Genomic DNA, 13,935 nt, shown 5'->3' with positions numbered 1-13,935 from the left:
AGTGGAAATCCTATAAATATAAGAAAAGAGACATAATCTAAAAATATGAATGAATCAATATAAATTTCTTAGTGTGCTATTTTTCCTATGCTTCTTGTGCACGTGTTTACTTCTATCTTTATGAAAATCAATTATCTTGATCTGTTAGTAAAACAAGTCAAATCCCTCTCTCAAGGGAAAAAAAAAGGTTTCATTGAAAATGATTCATTTGCTTTCCCGGCGTAGCAACAATAATAACATTCATTAATACGAAAAATCAAAAAGCAATAATAGTAGCAGTAATAATATAGATTGGGGTTGGGGGCAGATCTCGCGATATAATGTCGGCGCGGGCGAGACGACGGTGCCAAACGAAATCACTCACCAAAGGAAAAAGAGGGTACGGCCTCTTTTTGGAAAGCCCTCAATCAAGGGTCGCCACGTATCCCTGCCGAACATCTGGCATGTGGGCCCCACGCATCTGCCTCGGCATTTATTGGCTCGTTTTAATGAGGCGCACCCAATAAAATAAAAACAAACCCTCTCTCTCACACCCCCCCCAACACACACACCCCCATAACCCTCTCTTTCTCTCTTTAATCTTAAACCCCGTTACGACGTCGTACGGCTTGGGCTCTTTCTCCCTCTACCCGAACCGAACAACAATCGTGAAAAAAAAAAAACAGAATACCTTCATTCTCTCTCTCTCTTACTTTCTCTATTGCAACGCGTTTTATTCTCTCTCTTATAATATATTTCTCCACTCGCGCTCTCTTACTCGCCGGCGATTGTTTCAGATCAATCGCCGACGCCGTCCAATTCACTCGCTCTCCGTGGCGTTCAGTTACATTCAAAACGCGAGGATCTCGCCGTTTCGGGTAATGTGCCTCGGAATTCTGGAACTGGGAACCTCGCGGCGGGTTTGGATCTGGAATTGGGGGAGGGGGAGTTGGATTGAATTAAGACATTAGGGTTTGTGGCGCGGAGGGGGTGCATTTATGAAGGAGGCGGTGTTGTTAGGAGAGAAGAAGAGTGAGAGGAAGAGAGGAGGGAGGGTGGTTTGGGAAGGGTTGATGATGATGGGATTAAAGGAAGAAAGTAATAATAACTGTAAGTTAAAGAATTCGGTTGTGGTCTCGTCGGCGAGGTCTTCGAAGATGAAGCTGTGGATGATACGCGCCACCACATCGGTGTTACTGTGGACCTGCGTCGTTCAGTTAACGACGCTGGGGGATATGTGGGGCCCGCGGGTCCTGAAAGGGTGGCCGTCGTGTTTCACGCACGACGAATCCGCCGCGCTCATTGAGTTGCCGTCCGCCACCACGCCCAGAGTTCTCCCACCCAAGAGTCAGTGATATTTCTTTTTATCCACAAATGTTTATAGTTATTATTGTTAGTTTTTGGTATCGGGGATTCGAATCCGTGACCTCTCTCCCTTTCCTTTCTCCCTTCACCATTAGACCGGCCTTATATCTCCAGAGGCAGTGATAATTGATAATCGTTTGTTTGTGGTTCGTCGTTTTGATCGCTTTGTTTACGTGGTTTTCTTGTGGTTGTTGTTGTTGTTGTTGGCAGGGGTTTATAAGAACAACGGTTACTTGATGGTGTCGTGCAATGGAGGACTCAACCAAATGAGGGCTGCGGTGAGTGGTTGTTGGTTGGCACATGCGTTTTATTTTATTTTATTTTTGCTGATTTGGTGATGGTTTTTTGTTTTTTTTGCAGATATGTGACATGGTGGCGATTGCTAGGTATTTAAACGTGACGCTTATAGTGCCTGAATTGGATAAAGCGTCTTTTTGGGCTGACCCCAGGTTAGTTTCTAATTCCGTTTTGGTGTATGTTGTTATAGCAAAATGTTGTGGGGGGTGTAGTGTAGTAGGTTTAAGGTGTGTTTGTGTTTGTTTCTCTTATCACTTTTTGGTTTTAAAGTCTGTTTTCTAGAACAATTTCTGGTCCAAAATATTTTGAAAGTTGTTTCCATTTGAGAAACCAAAAATTAAAACAGTTGGAGGATTTTTTCTCTTCTCAATATCTGTACCGTGTACCACTCTCCATCAGTTTTTCTACCCATGTTTATTTTCAAGTAAGGCTCTCTTCTCAATGAATGTTTATTACTTGTGTATCAGTGAGTTCCAAGACATCTTTGATGTGGATCATTTTATTACATCCTTGAGGGATGAAGTGCGGATATTGAAAGAGTTGCCTCCTAGACTCAAGACGAGAGTGGACAATGGTTTACTTTACACCATGCCACCGATTAGTTGGTCTGACATATCATACTATAAGAACCAGGTCAGTTTTTATAATTCTTGGTTCTACAAGTTGAAAAGTTTGAACATGCTTTATCGTATCTAGATTTCATAATAGTATGCATTCTGGTTATGTTGTTTCTGGTTTGCTGATTAAAAAGTATATGGCATTATTATTCTTTCAGATTCTACCTTTGATACAAAAGTACAAAGTTGTTCATTTAAATCGAACGGATGCCCGGCTGGCCAATAATGACCAACCTTTGGAGATTCAGCGGCTGCGTTGCAGAGTCAATTTTAGTGCTCTTAGATTTACTTCTCAGATTGAGGAGTTAGGCAAAAGGGTGATCAAGCTTCTCAGGCAAAATGGCCCATTTTTGGTACTTCATCTGAGGTATGAGATGGACATGCTGGCATTTTCTGGCTGTACACAAGGTTGCAACAGTGATGAAGTGGAAGAATTGACAAGGATGAGGTGAGTGTTTTGCCTAGTTCACCTGTTTCTTCGTTTTCAAAATTTTCAATTATTGTGGTGTTTGAAAGGAGATTTTGACATGAATCTTTCTGAAATTTCAATTTCCTGTGCTTTGGCAGATATGCTTATCCTTGGTGGAAAGAAAAAATAATTAACTCTGATTTGAAAAGAAAAGATGGTTTGTGTCCTTTAACACCTGAGGAGACTGCCCTTACACTTAGGGCCCTTGACATCGGTCAAAGCATTCAAATCTACATTGCAGCTGGGGAAATATATGGTGGGGACAAGAGAATGGCAAGTCTTGCGAAGAACTATCCAAAATTGGTAACTAACTTGATCCTTCAGAAAATCTGCAAATTGTGATGCTTGTTGCCGTTTAATTTCCTCTTACTGTTTGCCTTCATGCTTTGTTGAAACAGGTCAGAAAGGAAACACTGTTGGAACCATCTGATCTTCAGTTCTTCCAAAATCATTCCTCTCAGATGGCGGCTTTGGATTACCTTGTCTCATTAGAGAGTGATATCTTTGTTCCTACATACGATGGAAATATGGCCAAAGTAGTCGAGGGTCATCGCAGGTAATGCTTTTGTCTAATAGAAATGTTATTTGTGATTTACTCTCCCTGCTCCCTCATACACTCTGATTAAAAATTCTTTGAATATTAATTTGTTTCTACCAGTAAACTTGTTTTGGTATGCATCTTTTGGCTAATAGAAGATTTTTTTTGTGCACAACAAATCTAGAACACTTTCCTAATTAAACAAATTTTTATCCACTTCTGATGGATGATCGGGCTGTTTTTGATAAGAGATGAGGTGCCAACTTAGAAATTGCAGTTTCTACCATAGTTTGATTTAAACACAATTCTACTTTGATTTTTTTCCCTCCATTGTTATGAATTTTAAGTACTTAAGCACCTATTGAGTTGACATGTGTCATCCAATTCTACTACAGATATCTTGGGTTCAAGAAGACGATTTTATTGAACAGAAAGCTCCTAGTTGATTTGATAGATCGATACCATGATGGAATATTGAACTGGGACGAATTCTCTTCGGCTGTGAAGGAAGTTCATGCTGATCGCATGGGTGGTGCAACTAAGAGATTGGTGATCCCTGACAGGCCCAAAGAAGAGGATTATTTCTATGCCAATCCAGAGGAATGTTTTGAACTATCAGATGTTATGTTGAGTAGTACGTGAGTGATGCATTTGGAAATAAGAGAATTTACTTGTGCCCTCTCCTAGTGCGTGCACTTGGTCTTCTACCACAGATACTTAAGATAGGTCTCTACGCAGTTTAGCAAAGATGATGACAGCTTTTTTGTATCACAGAGGCAGTCATATAGTGACAGTTAGAATGGGGAAGGGGGAATGGGCTTTTCATGAAAGCTCGAGAAGGTAGCCGACGGATACTTTATATATAAAATATGCAAATAATCCATCATCACCACATTCATGTATAGAAGCCACACCCTGCCATTACAGGATGAGAGCAGATCAAACTGCATTGTACACGGAGGGGTTCATATACAAATTTGGATTCTGGAACTGCAGTTCGTGGAAGCTTTGTTCCTTTGGTACCTTTCATTTTTTCCTTCTCGACAAATATAAATATATATCATAAATTGTTTTTTTTTTACCACACCTTTTTATTTAACACGACCATTGTGATTTTGAGGATTGAGTCACTGTAAAATTTGTTTGTTCCTGATTATTGCCTCCAAAATTCTTAGCTTTTGGTCATTATTAAAGAGAATGGTAGGTTGGACTTCTCTTTCCTTTGTGTTTTCTCTAATTTATATTTATTTATACCTGACAGAGTGCTATCTTATCCATCGATCATTATATGGCTCTTAATTCGTGACTATAATTCATGATACAATAATATGATGATAGTACATCAACTTAATTGCTTAAACAATGCCATTTTATCATCAACCACCAAAAAAGTGCTGAACCAATAAACCCATTTGAACAGTGAACTCTTGTCCTCATGTGAGATCGTCTTTCTAACAAATGGTTTTGGATGGAACTTGACTTGTTTTATTGGTTGGGGTGCTTATCTTATAATTAGGCAAATTGGAGTTGTTATAAGTTAAGTCTTTGTTCCGGAGTAAGACAGGTGACAAACACAACAATCAGAGCTAGTCAAAAGTGGTCCACTTTGTTCTTAGGCTTATTATTTCATTAATACGTAGGAAAATGAAATGATGTATGATCTGAGTTCCTGTGGTCGTTGACGGAAAGAATATCCATCGTTAATCCCTTTCAAAGTCTAGCAGGAATCAAGTTGATGATTGGTTTATTTTAAATTATGAGATTCCGGTTTTATATTCTATATACGGCATGTATACTGCATCCTCATGTGTCATACAGTTCTTTGTCTCGTGATTACGTGCGTGTGTAGAAAGTATTAACATGACGCAAAAACTAAAATTTATGGCTTCTGTTGAGACGTGGTAATTCACCTCAGAATGTGATTTGTTTGGATGAGCATTATTAAAATTGATTTTAAGTGATGTGATTTGTTAAGGATTTTATTATAAAATCAAGTATAAATTTTTGATTCAATATAAAATTAATTTAAAATTATTTTAAATCAGAATCAATTTCTGTGTGGAATAAAAAATGTGAGAATTATCTAAAATTACATTAATTGGTATTTAATGTAATTTTGAAGAATTCAATGCGTAATTAAACATGCTTGAACTTGTTCCATAAAGATCCAAATGTAACAGGAAACTAAGAATCTTTATTCTAGCAATCTATTTGGGTAGTTATTTTTATTATTAATTTATACCTTATTTGATTAAAGATGTTTAAAAATGAGTTTTTTTTATTAATTTATTAATTTAAATTTTTTTTCCTGTTTGATTTTCTAACTTATAATATCTTTCATTTTTCCTGCAATATTTTAATATTTTTATTATACTATTTAATTAATTTAAGTATAGGTAAAACATGTTTTTGATTTCTTTAAATTTTTAAATTTTGGTTTTAATCTTCTAATTTTTTTTTGGTTTTGAGAAAATATTGTTAGAAGAAAAAATGATATTTTTAAATTAGGAGGAAAAAGTAGGTTCAAAAAAATATTTGGAAGACTAAAACTCATTTTAATTTTTTTAAAGGATCTAAAATCATATTTTATCCTTAAATATATTTTTGGTTTTTAAAAATTACATTTTTCAGTTTTTATAAAATGTAAAAGTATGTGATTATTTATTCAGGGACTGTATTCAATTAAGATTTTAAAAGATTTTTTTTATAAAAAAATTTGTAATATTCAATCAAGATTTTTAAATAATAAAATAAGTTTTGTGATATTTAATTAAGATTATAATCATTTTTTAAGGAATACAACATAAGATTTATTGAAATTCGATTAAGATTTTTTAGATTTTAAATGATATTCAAAAGTATATAAATTTTTATTTTTTTAAGATAAATTTTATAAGATTTTATAGTAAAAAATATAAATAACACACCTACCAAATAATCCCACTTAAATCGTTGAGATTTGTCTAGACTTTTTTGTTTCTTTTTTCCTCTTAATTGCTAGATTTTTTTATCTCGCATAATCTCTTCTCTTAAAATGAGAAGACATGGTTGATTTATTGAAGAAGTAATTATAATCAATCGTGAAGTAGGTGATAAGTCTACAAAGAATGAGTGAATAAGACGCTGATGTGAACGGCAGTGCAGAAATTACACATTTTGTTGACTTGTAATTGTGCAGGTCCTGTATTTTTTACAGGTTTAAGGGGATGGAGGTTGCAGGTTTAACGCTTTATATATATATATATATATATATATATATATATATATATATTTCGATATATGGTTGCAGGTTTAACGCTGGTGTATGCAATACCAGTCACGGAATTATTTTCTTGGGATGCTCTGATAAGGAATTAAGAAATTTAGGCTGCACACGAATGTAAATGGACGGGAATTAGTGTAGTTGTCAATACCCTCTTGTAATTGGATGGAGCAAGACTTTGGTGCAGTATCATGTATGTGTCACCAGCCATATGTAACTTCTTGCACTCCCCAATTGATACATCTTGTCATAGACTTCAACAGATAATTATACATAATTTTATCATTGATAAAAATATATCCTTCATAAGGACTTTGAAATTTAATCAGAAAAAATATTTATTTATTTTAATAAAAAAAATTATTTTTTTATATTTATTTACGAAAAATATTTCATCAATAAGTTAAAAGAAATTAATTTAATTTAAAAAATAATTAATCATAATAAAATTAAATATGAAATTTATATAAGTAAATGACTTAATATATTTTTGAAAATAATTCAAATTAAAAGGAAATATATTATAATGTAAATATATTTGGAAATTAAATTTTAAAAATAATTTAATATAAAATAAATTAAAATATCAAGTATCAATTCAAATAATTAACATTGATATAATTTATTTTTTCTTCCTTTCCAACCGAGATGACTTTTTTAATAACATTTTTTATTGTTAAATATTCTTAGATGATGTGTAAAGCTTAAAAAGTCAATTAAATAAAAAAAATTATATTATAATTAAACAACTTCATTCAATTTTTGTGTGTGAACCACAAAAAAGGAACTAATCACTTAATCAAAACAAAATACAAAGACATTAGCGAAGCGCTCCTGTTTAGGATAACCCCCAATAATAACATTTGTGTATAACATATGTGTATATAAAAATATATTTAAATATTTGTTGGCATATTTATTAGCATATAATTATTAAAATTTTAACTAAATAATTAATAATATATTAGAAAATAAAAATAATATAAAAATTACTATTATAAATTATGAATTTAATATCCGTGTAAGGCTCAGGTCACATAAAACTTGGTGATTGTTAAAAATTGTGAGTCTTTCTTTTTTTTTTTTACAGAAAAAACCACTAGTGTCATAAAATTATTGATAAAAGAACTGGCAGTTGTTTACAATAATAATCAATTTTCCTATTGGGATAAAATTACTTTATTAACGAAGTTTTAAAAAAATATTATGACAATATTCATAATTATTTTAAAACTAGTGTCAAGTATTAATCCTTTACCCCTTTTATTGATAATGAGTTATTGACAGACTGAGGCCCCATAAGATTTATTCGTTGCATTGTTTACAAATACTTGCAATATTTTTCAACCTCTACTGAATAACAAACGAAAATGTACTCAGGGGATTATGGGTTGGATTTGAATACACACTGACGTGCTGTAATCTCTAGAAAAATTAAGGACATTTTTTAGACTTGAAACCAAGCAAATAAGGACATGAGCTCAAATTAGAATGGAAATAGGGAATTATGGTTGTTAATTTACAGCAATAAACTTATCATAGAAATTATGTCTGCGTTGAAAAGATGGTTTCCCTTCAGAATAGGGAGGAGAAAAGTAATTCCGAATGAGACTGAGTGAGATGTGGACATATTTATTTAGAGTTGGAAATCCTTCCATATGTGGGGTAGATTTTTTTGGCTGAAAAGCTGCATAATATTAATGTACAAATAAAACAAAACAGGCGTGCAAAGCAGAAAACGAGTTGTTTAAATACAATGTGCTATATGAATACCAACTCTTATTTATGTAAGGAACGGTTAATGCTAGAACACACCCATTTTTACAAATATTTTGTCACTTTTTCTTTTCGACATAACAATGGAACTCTGATTAGAACCATTTTTCTCATTGTGTGAAGGTGTGGACATTGTGCAAAAAATTGGTGAGTTGTATGCTTCATCTTTTTCAGTAGTAGTAGTATTAATAGTGGACCACTGCATCAAGGAATCTCCTAGAATTTCAATACCAAATTTGTCAAATGCCAAAGTGGTAGACAAGACAATATGAAACCGGCATTTATTACCGCCGAATAAGTAGATTAAGTAGTAAGAGGTAAATTTGTATAGTAGTACTATATCATATTATCATATGTTATGTTATTTCACTTGTCTCGATCTAGGTCATAAAAATCCTAGGAATATAACCGTGTTAAAACCACCCAGTAAGAAATAAAATAATCATCTTTAATAATTTTATCTACAACGAGGGTATATACTAAATAGAGTGGGTCAAACCTGTCTCCTCCAAATGCTAGCTTATCTTCTTTGAGTTGTTGAAGGATTGTTTTCGTCAAATCAAGCAAAGTTTGGAGACAGAAAGCAACTAGCCTCCAACAAAATCCAAGTAAATAAGCCAATCCCTTCACATAATTTATTCCCTCACGTTGCAAGAATCCAGAAGATCGTTGGTACTTGCGAGTATAATATGAAGGAGATCCCAAGAAAATCCTCATGAATTTTTCCACTTATTTTATTTAAATAATAGTTTGAACGATCCAAGAACCCACCTAGGAAAAAGGGGCCAGTTGTATCTTGAACATTGTTGTTATTGGACTTGTCATTGGTTACTTATGGTGATAGTATAGTAACATTGGGATAATTAATTGCTTTTGCACGAAATAAGGATCAGCAACAGTGTTCCTCTTAATTAGCAATGTTTGACAAGTGCCATTATGTAGTTAATTAATTAACCTCTACTGAATTGCTACCACGTGTTGTGTAAAGAACTTTAGCTTAAAGCCGTTGATTCTTGCTTAGAACTCGTCCTAATGTGCAAGGCAAGTGACAATCTTTGTTACCAACGAGGCCACTAATTAGTGCCATGTCCTTCGCTAGAAACTTGGAAAGTTCTTTGGCTTTTGGTGATGACTTTGTGACATTTTAACTCTGGGATTTGGACTATCGACAATTGCAGCCGCTTTGTCAATGTAATTAGGTTCGGTTTTTTTTTTCTTTTGTCTGTGCGCTTTTGATTAATTAATAAATCAATTGTTTCAACAGTTTTACTTTTATTTTCAAACCAATAACAAACTTTTTACATTTTTGTTTTGGTGAATCACAGAAAGAACAAGACCTAATAGTTTCTAGGAAAAAAAACTTGCGTTACATAATCTAAAAACATTTAAAATACAACCTGGAGTAAATTCAGGCACCTGATATGGAGTTCAAGATTCCACCGTCTGATTCGCTTCCCTCCAAACATGATTCCATATGATTTCTCCCTTTTAATCATGCACCATCAGAATTCCTCTCATAATATCGTAACAAGGATGCAAACCATGGTTATTGAAATCGTGATTTAACTTGTAAAATGTATGCTTTTACGAGCCTACTACTTTTCTTACTGAGTCGACTCGCACACAAACTCAAACTCGAGCAAACTTGGGTTGACTCAGATAGAATCGTGAGTCTGGTCCCGAGTCACCAAGTTTGGTGAGGCCCCATATTTTAACCAAAACGATAGCTTTATGGGTCGTTTTTAGCCCACAACCCACTTAACCCGATTAGGTTTCCCCCTCCCTGGCAATCTTGAGTCTCGACTGCGCCTTCTTCCTCTGCGTGTGTGGGTCAATCTCCTTCTTCCTGTGTGTTATGTGGGTCGAGCTCCTCTGTTCGATTTGTGTTGGTGAGCAAGTGAAGGCTGAAGCTTGCTCCTATGATTTAGTCATTTTTATTTGGTTTGCTCCTCTGCTCGATTTGCATCACCTATTCCATTTGGTTTGCTCCTCTCAGTCTTGAACACGAGCTCCAAATTGAAGGTAAGCACTAGGCTCTGTTGCTTCCTATTCTGCTTTAGTGTCCAATTATTCTCCATTTACTCTCTAATTCTATTTTGGCCTATTATAGTATTATGTGTGTGAAATTTTAACGATGTAATACTTTGATTTTGGGGACTGAACTACTCTCTTTTTGTTTATCTTCTGCTTGAACTTTGACGTCCGTTTCCAATGTCTAGGAGTGGCGCAGGAACTAGAACTGAATAAAATTCATCTGATCCCAATGCAAATGCCTCTTTAGCTGCTAGAGCTAGAAGTATAAATGCTCCGAAAAATAGGCCAGATATTGGGTGGAAGCACGGGACAGATGCTCAAGGCAATGGGAAAAAAAAATTAAATGTAACTATTGCTTAAAGATTGTGAGTGGAGGCATTTTTAGATTCAAGCATCATCTTGTTAAGACTAGAGAGGATTTTGAACCTTTGCTTTAGTGCCAGAAGAAGTTAAAATTATCATGTTGAAAGTTACTGCAGAGGCTAAAGAGACATTTATGAAGAAAAGAAGACTGAATATTATTGTAGAAGATATACAAACTGAGGGGGTGGAGACAAATAGCACTCAAAGTGGAATACATGGGATGCTTGCATACAAAGGGAGTTCAAGCAAATTTAAATCAATTGTACAAAAAAGGTGACAAAGGAAAAGTTTATGATCAATGTGCTGAATTTTGGTACACAAGTGTCATTCCATTTAATGTTATCATAAATCCAACTTTTGCAAAATTTTGCGAGATGGTTGGGATTATGGGGTTGGCTATAAACCTTCATCTTATCAGGATATAAGAGAGACGCTTTTGAAAAGAGGAGTAGGGAAAACTGATTTAATGTTTCAAGAATTTAGGGATGAAGAGAATTGGTTGTACAATTATGTCGGTTGGGTGGACAAATAAAAAAAAGGCATTAAATTTATAACTTTTTGGTGAACACTCCAAAATAGACTATATTTCTTTATTCATTGGATACCTCAAACATCTCAAAAATAATTGAGAAAGTGTTGAAGATGTCGGATGATGTAGTGGAATTTGTTGGAGAAAAGAATGTAGTCCAGGTGGTTACTATAATGCTACAATTTTCTAAGCAATTGGAGAGAATCATTGATGTATAGAAATGATAACATTTGTATTGGACCCCATGCATTACATTGATTTGATATTTGAAGATTTTGAGAAACATTTGAAGGTTCATCATGGTACTATAAAGAAGGGAAAAAGGATCACTACTTACATTGGTAGAACAATGTTGATTAGCATGATGAAGAAGTTTACACAAGGAAGAGACTTGATTAGGCCAAGTATGATTAGATTTGTCACGACTTATTTGACTTTAGCTTGTCTTCATGAATTAAAAGCATCATTGGTAAGCATGTTTAGCTCTAAAGAGTAGAGAATAAGCAAGTTTAGAACTTCACAAGAGGGGAAAAGAGTAGAGACAAGCTTTGGATAGTTGATTTTGGAAGAAAGTAACCATATGCCTCAAAGTTGCTACCCCTTTTATGGTGGTCCTTCAATTGGTGTTTCATATATGAAGAGATGGATAGTGCAAAAGAGGAGATAAAATGCAACTTTAATAACATCAAGAAAAGGTAAAATTTCAAAACTTTCTCACACTTAAAAGTTACTTATATATTTGTATAGCTATTTCTAATATAGCATATTCGGTAATTTGTGTAACTATGAGCCTGTTTGGAAAATTATTGATGAGATGCAGGATCATCGGCTTCATAGGCCTTTGCGTGCTACTTCATATTATCTTAATCCCCATTTGCACTATGAACCTAGTTTTAGACATGATGACCTTGAGGTGAAAGAGGGGTTGCTTATATGTATGACAAGATTGGTCAAGGAAGTTGCAACTTCTTGAGTTTCATTTTGTTGGAGGTCTTTTCTCTATGGAAGATGCAAAGGACTCTAGGAAGGCTATACAACCTAGAGAATGGTGGGAGATGTTTGGGGATGGAACTCCAGAGTTGTAGCTATTCTCGATGTGAGCGTAATTAGTAATTGGAGCTCATTTGAAATGGTAATTCTTATTCAAGTTTATGACTTTATTTGTGTTATTAATTTTGTTTAGATAATAATTAAAATTTTATTTTTAATTATAGGTTCATACAAAGAGAAGAAACTGCTTGCATCAATAGAAAATGAATGGCTTAGTTTATGTAATGTATAACTTGAAGTTGAAAAAGAAACAAATTAGAAAAACTATTGCTCTTCCATTTGATGAGGTTTTGTATGATGATGAATGGATAACTGAAGAGGGATATGACTATGAGGTTGAGCCTCCTCAAGGTGAAGGTGATGGTGGCAATGTTGAATTGGTGGGGGATGTTGGAGGATGTTTAGTGGTCCAACTCAAGATGCTTTTGATTTAGAAAATTTAGTTTTGTTGGAACCTAATGTTGATGATGCACAATCTGAGGAAGACCTTGATGGTGGTGGTGATGATGATGACGATGATCTTGGACATTTTGTCATTAGAGGATTGAGCATGGACATTTGAAGACATTTATGCTTTTTTAGTTATTTAAATGTTATAATTTTAAGAATTTATGTTTTCTAATTGCATGAACTTATTACTTTGTTTGCAACTTGGTGTAGTTTTTTTTATTAAGCATTTAAAAGAAAGAACAAATCTTTACAAGAGATGGTCAGGACCATGCTCAATGATAATTCAATCCCTAACCACTTTTGGACCGAAGTAGTGAATATTACATGTTATCTTCAAAATAGGATTTACATAAGACCTATTCTTAAAAAGACTCCTTATGAATTGTGGAAGGGATGAAATTCCAAATATCATACTTCCATTCATTTAGAATGTTTCATTCTCAACACTAAGGATTTCTTGGGAAAGTTTGACTCGAGAAGTGATAATGGAACATTTCTTGGATACTCTAAAAATCTAAGGCATTTAGAGTTTAAAACTCAAAAACCTTAGCAGTTGAATAAGCTATTCATGTTAAGTTTAACGAAAATAAGCCTAATAAAGATCTAATCAAAGCTAGATGAGTCCTTTATAGATCTTAGACTGGACGATGACACAATAGAAAAAGGTTCATCTAGTCAAAACCTAGAAATTGAAGCGTCCACCCAACAAGAAGCCCAAGAAGAGGTAAGGTGATAAACATCAAATTTACCAAATTTCATATGTATTTTGTGACGTTTATTTGACATTTTAATTAACTTTAGGCCTTGTTTTGAATTAAGTTAGCTTTAAATTTAGTTTTTATTTTGTTTTAGGTAGAATTGTATGTTTTAGTTATTTTTAATCAATTTTTGATAGTTTTTCAGCAAAAACAAGTCATTATGGCAAGAGCTCCAGAGGGGTCCAAAATCAGCATAAAATGCTAGAAGGAGAAATTGTGAAAATTAAAGATAAAAGCTAGGAAAATCAAGAGTAAGATATCTTTCAAGGATAAATCAACTAAAGAAGAAGATAATTACTTGAATTAATTAGACATATTATTTGTTTGTAATTTCTTGAGATTATCTTTTTAATTAAACCCAGTTACAATTCTATAAATAGGAGACTAGACATTCATTGTAACAGTATAAAAGTCTCGAATAGTTCTTAAAATTATATTTTAGACTTTC

The 13,935-nt window shown here is 33.8% G+C and overlaps 1 protein-coding gene and 1 long non-coding RNA gene across 2 annotated transcripts; both read left to right on the top strand.

Annotated features, from left to right (window-relative positions):
- The first annotated feature begins 506 nt into the window (after nucleotides 1-506).
- On the top strand, nucleotides 507-4,519 carry LOC100782071 (rhamnogalacturonan I rhamnosyltransferase 1). The gene is made up of 8 exons (XM_003522931.5): nucleotides 507-1,326; nucleotides 1,555-1,622; nucleotides 1,705-1,793; nucleotides 2,109-2,274; nucleotides 2,417-2,706; nucleotides 2,826-3,030; nucleotides 3,126-3,283; nucleotides 3,661-4,519. The coding sequence occupies exons 1-8, from the start codon at nucleotides 978-980 to the stop codon at nucleotides 3,905-3,907; spliced, it is 1,572 nt and encodes a 523-aa protein (XP_003522979.2). The 5' UTR covers nucleotides 507-977; the 3' UTR covers nucleotides 3,908-4,519.
- Nucleotides 4,520-9,690: 5,171 nt separating this feature from the next.
- On the top strand, nucleotides 9,691-12,929 carry LOC100783145 (uncharacterized). Its single transcript, XR_413976.2, has 4 exons — nucleotides 9,691-10,325; nucleotides 10,523-11,924; nucleotides 12,050-12,361; nucleotides 12,444-12,929. It is a non-coding gene; the product is annotated as an uncharacterized lncRNA (long non-coding RNA).
- The last annotated feature ends 1,006 nt before the right edge of the window (nucleotides 12,930-13,935 follow it).

This window comes from Glycine max, chromosome 4 (assembly GCF_000004515.6).
Source record: "Glycine max cultivar Williams 82 chromosome 4, Glycine_max_v4.0, whole genome shotgun sequence".
Taxonomy (NCBI): Eukaryota; Viridiplantae; Streptophyta; class Magnoliopsida; order Fabales; family Fabaceae; genus Glycine; species Glycine max.
Note: the sequence above shows the minus strand (reverse complement) of the source record. Positions and strands in the feature narration are given on the sequence as shown.

Bases quoted from the DNA above. Each gene is read 5' to 3' on its own strand.
- LOC100782071 (XM_003522931.5), top strand. From the start codon at position 978: ATGAAGGAGGCGGTGTTGTTAGGAGAGAAGAAGAGTGAGAGGAAGAGA. The intron at 1,327-1,554 runs GTCAGTGATATT...TGTTGTTGGCAG, and splicing joins CAGAGTTCTCCCACCCAAGA to GGGTTTATAAGAACAACGGT. The intron at 1,623-1,704 runs GTGAGTGGTTGT...TTTTTTTTGCAG, and splicing joins TCAACCAAATGAGGGCTGCG to ATATGTGACATGGTGGCGAT.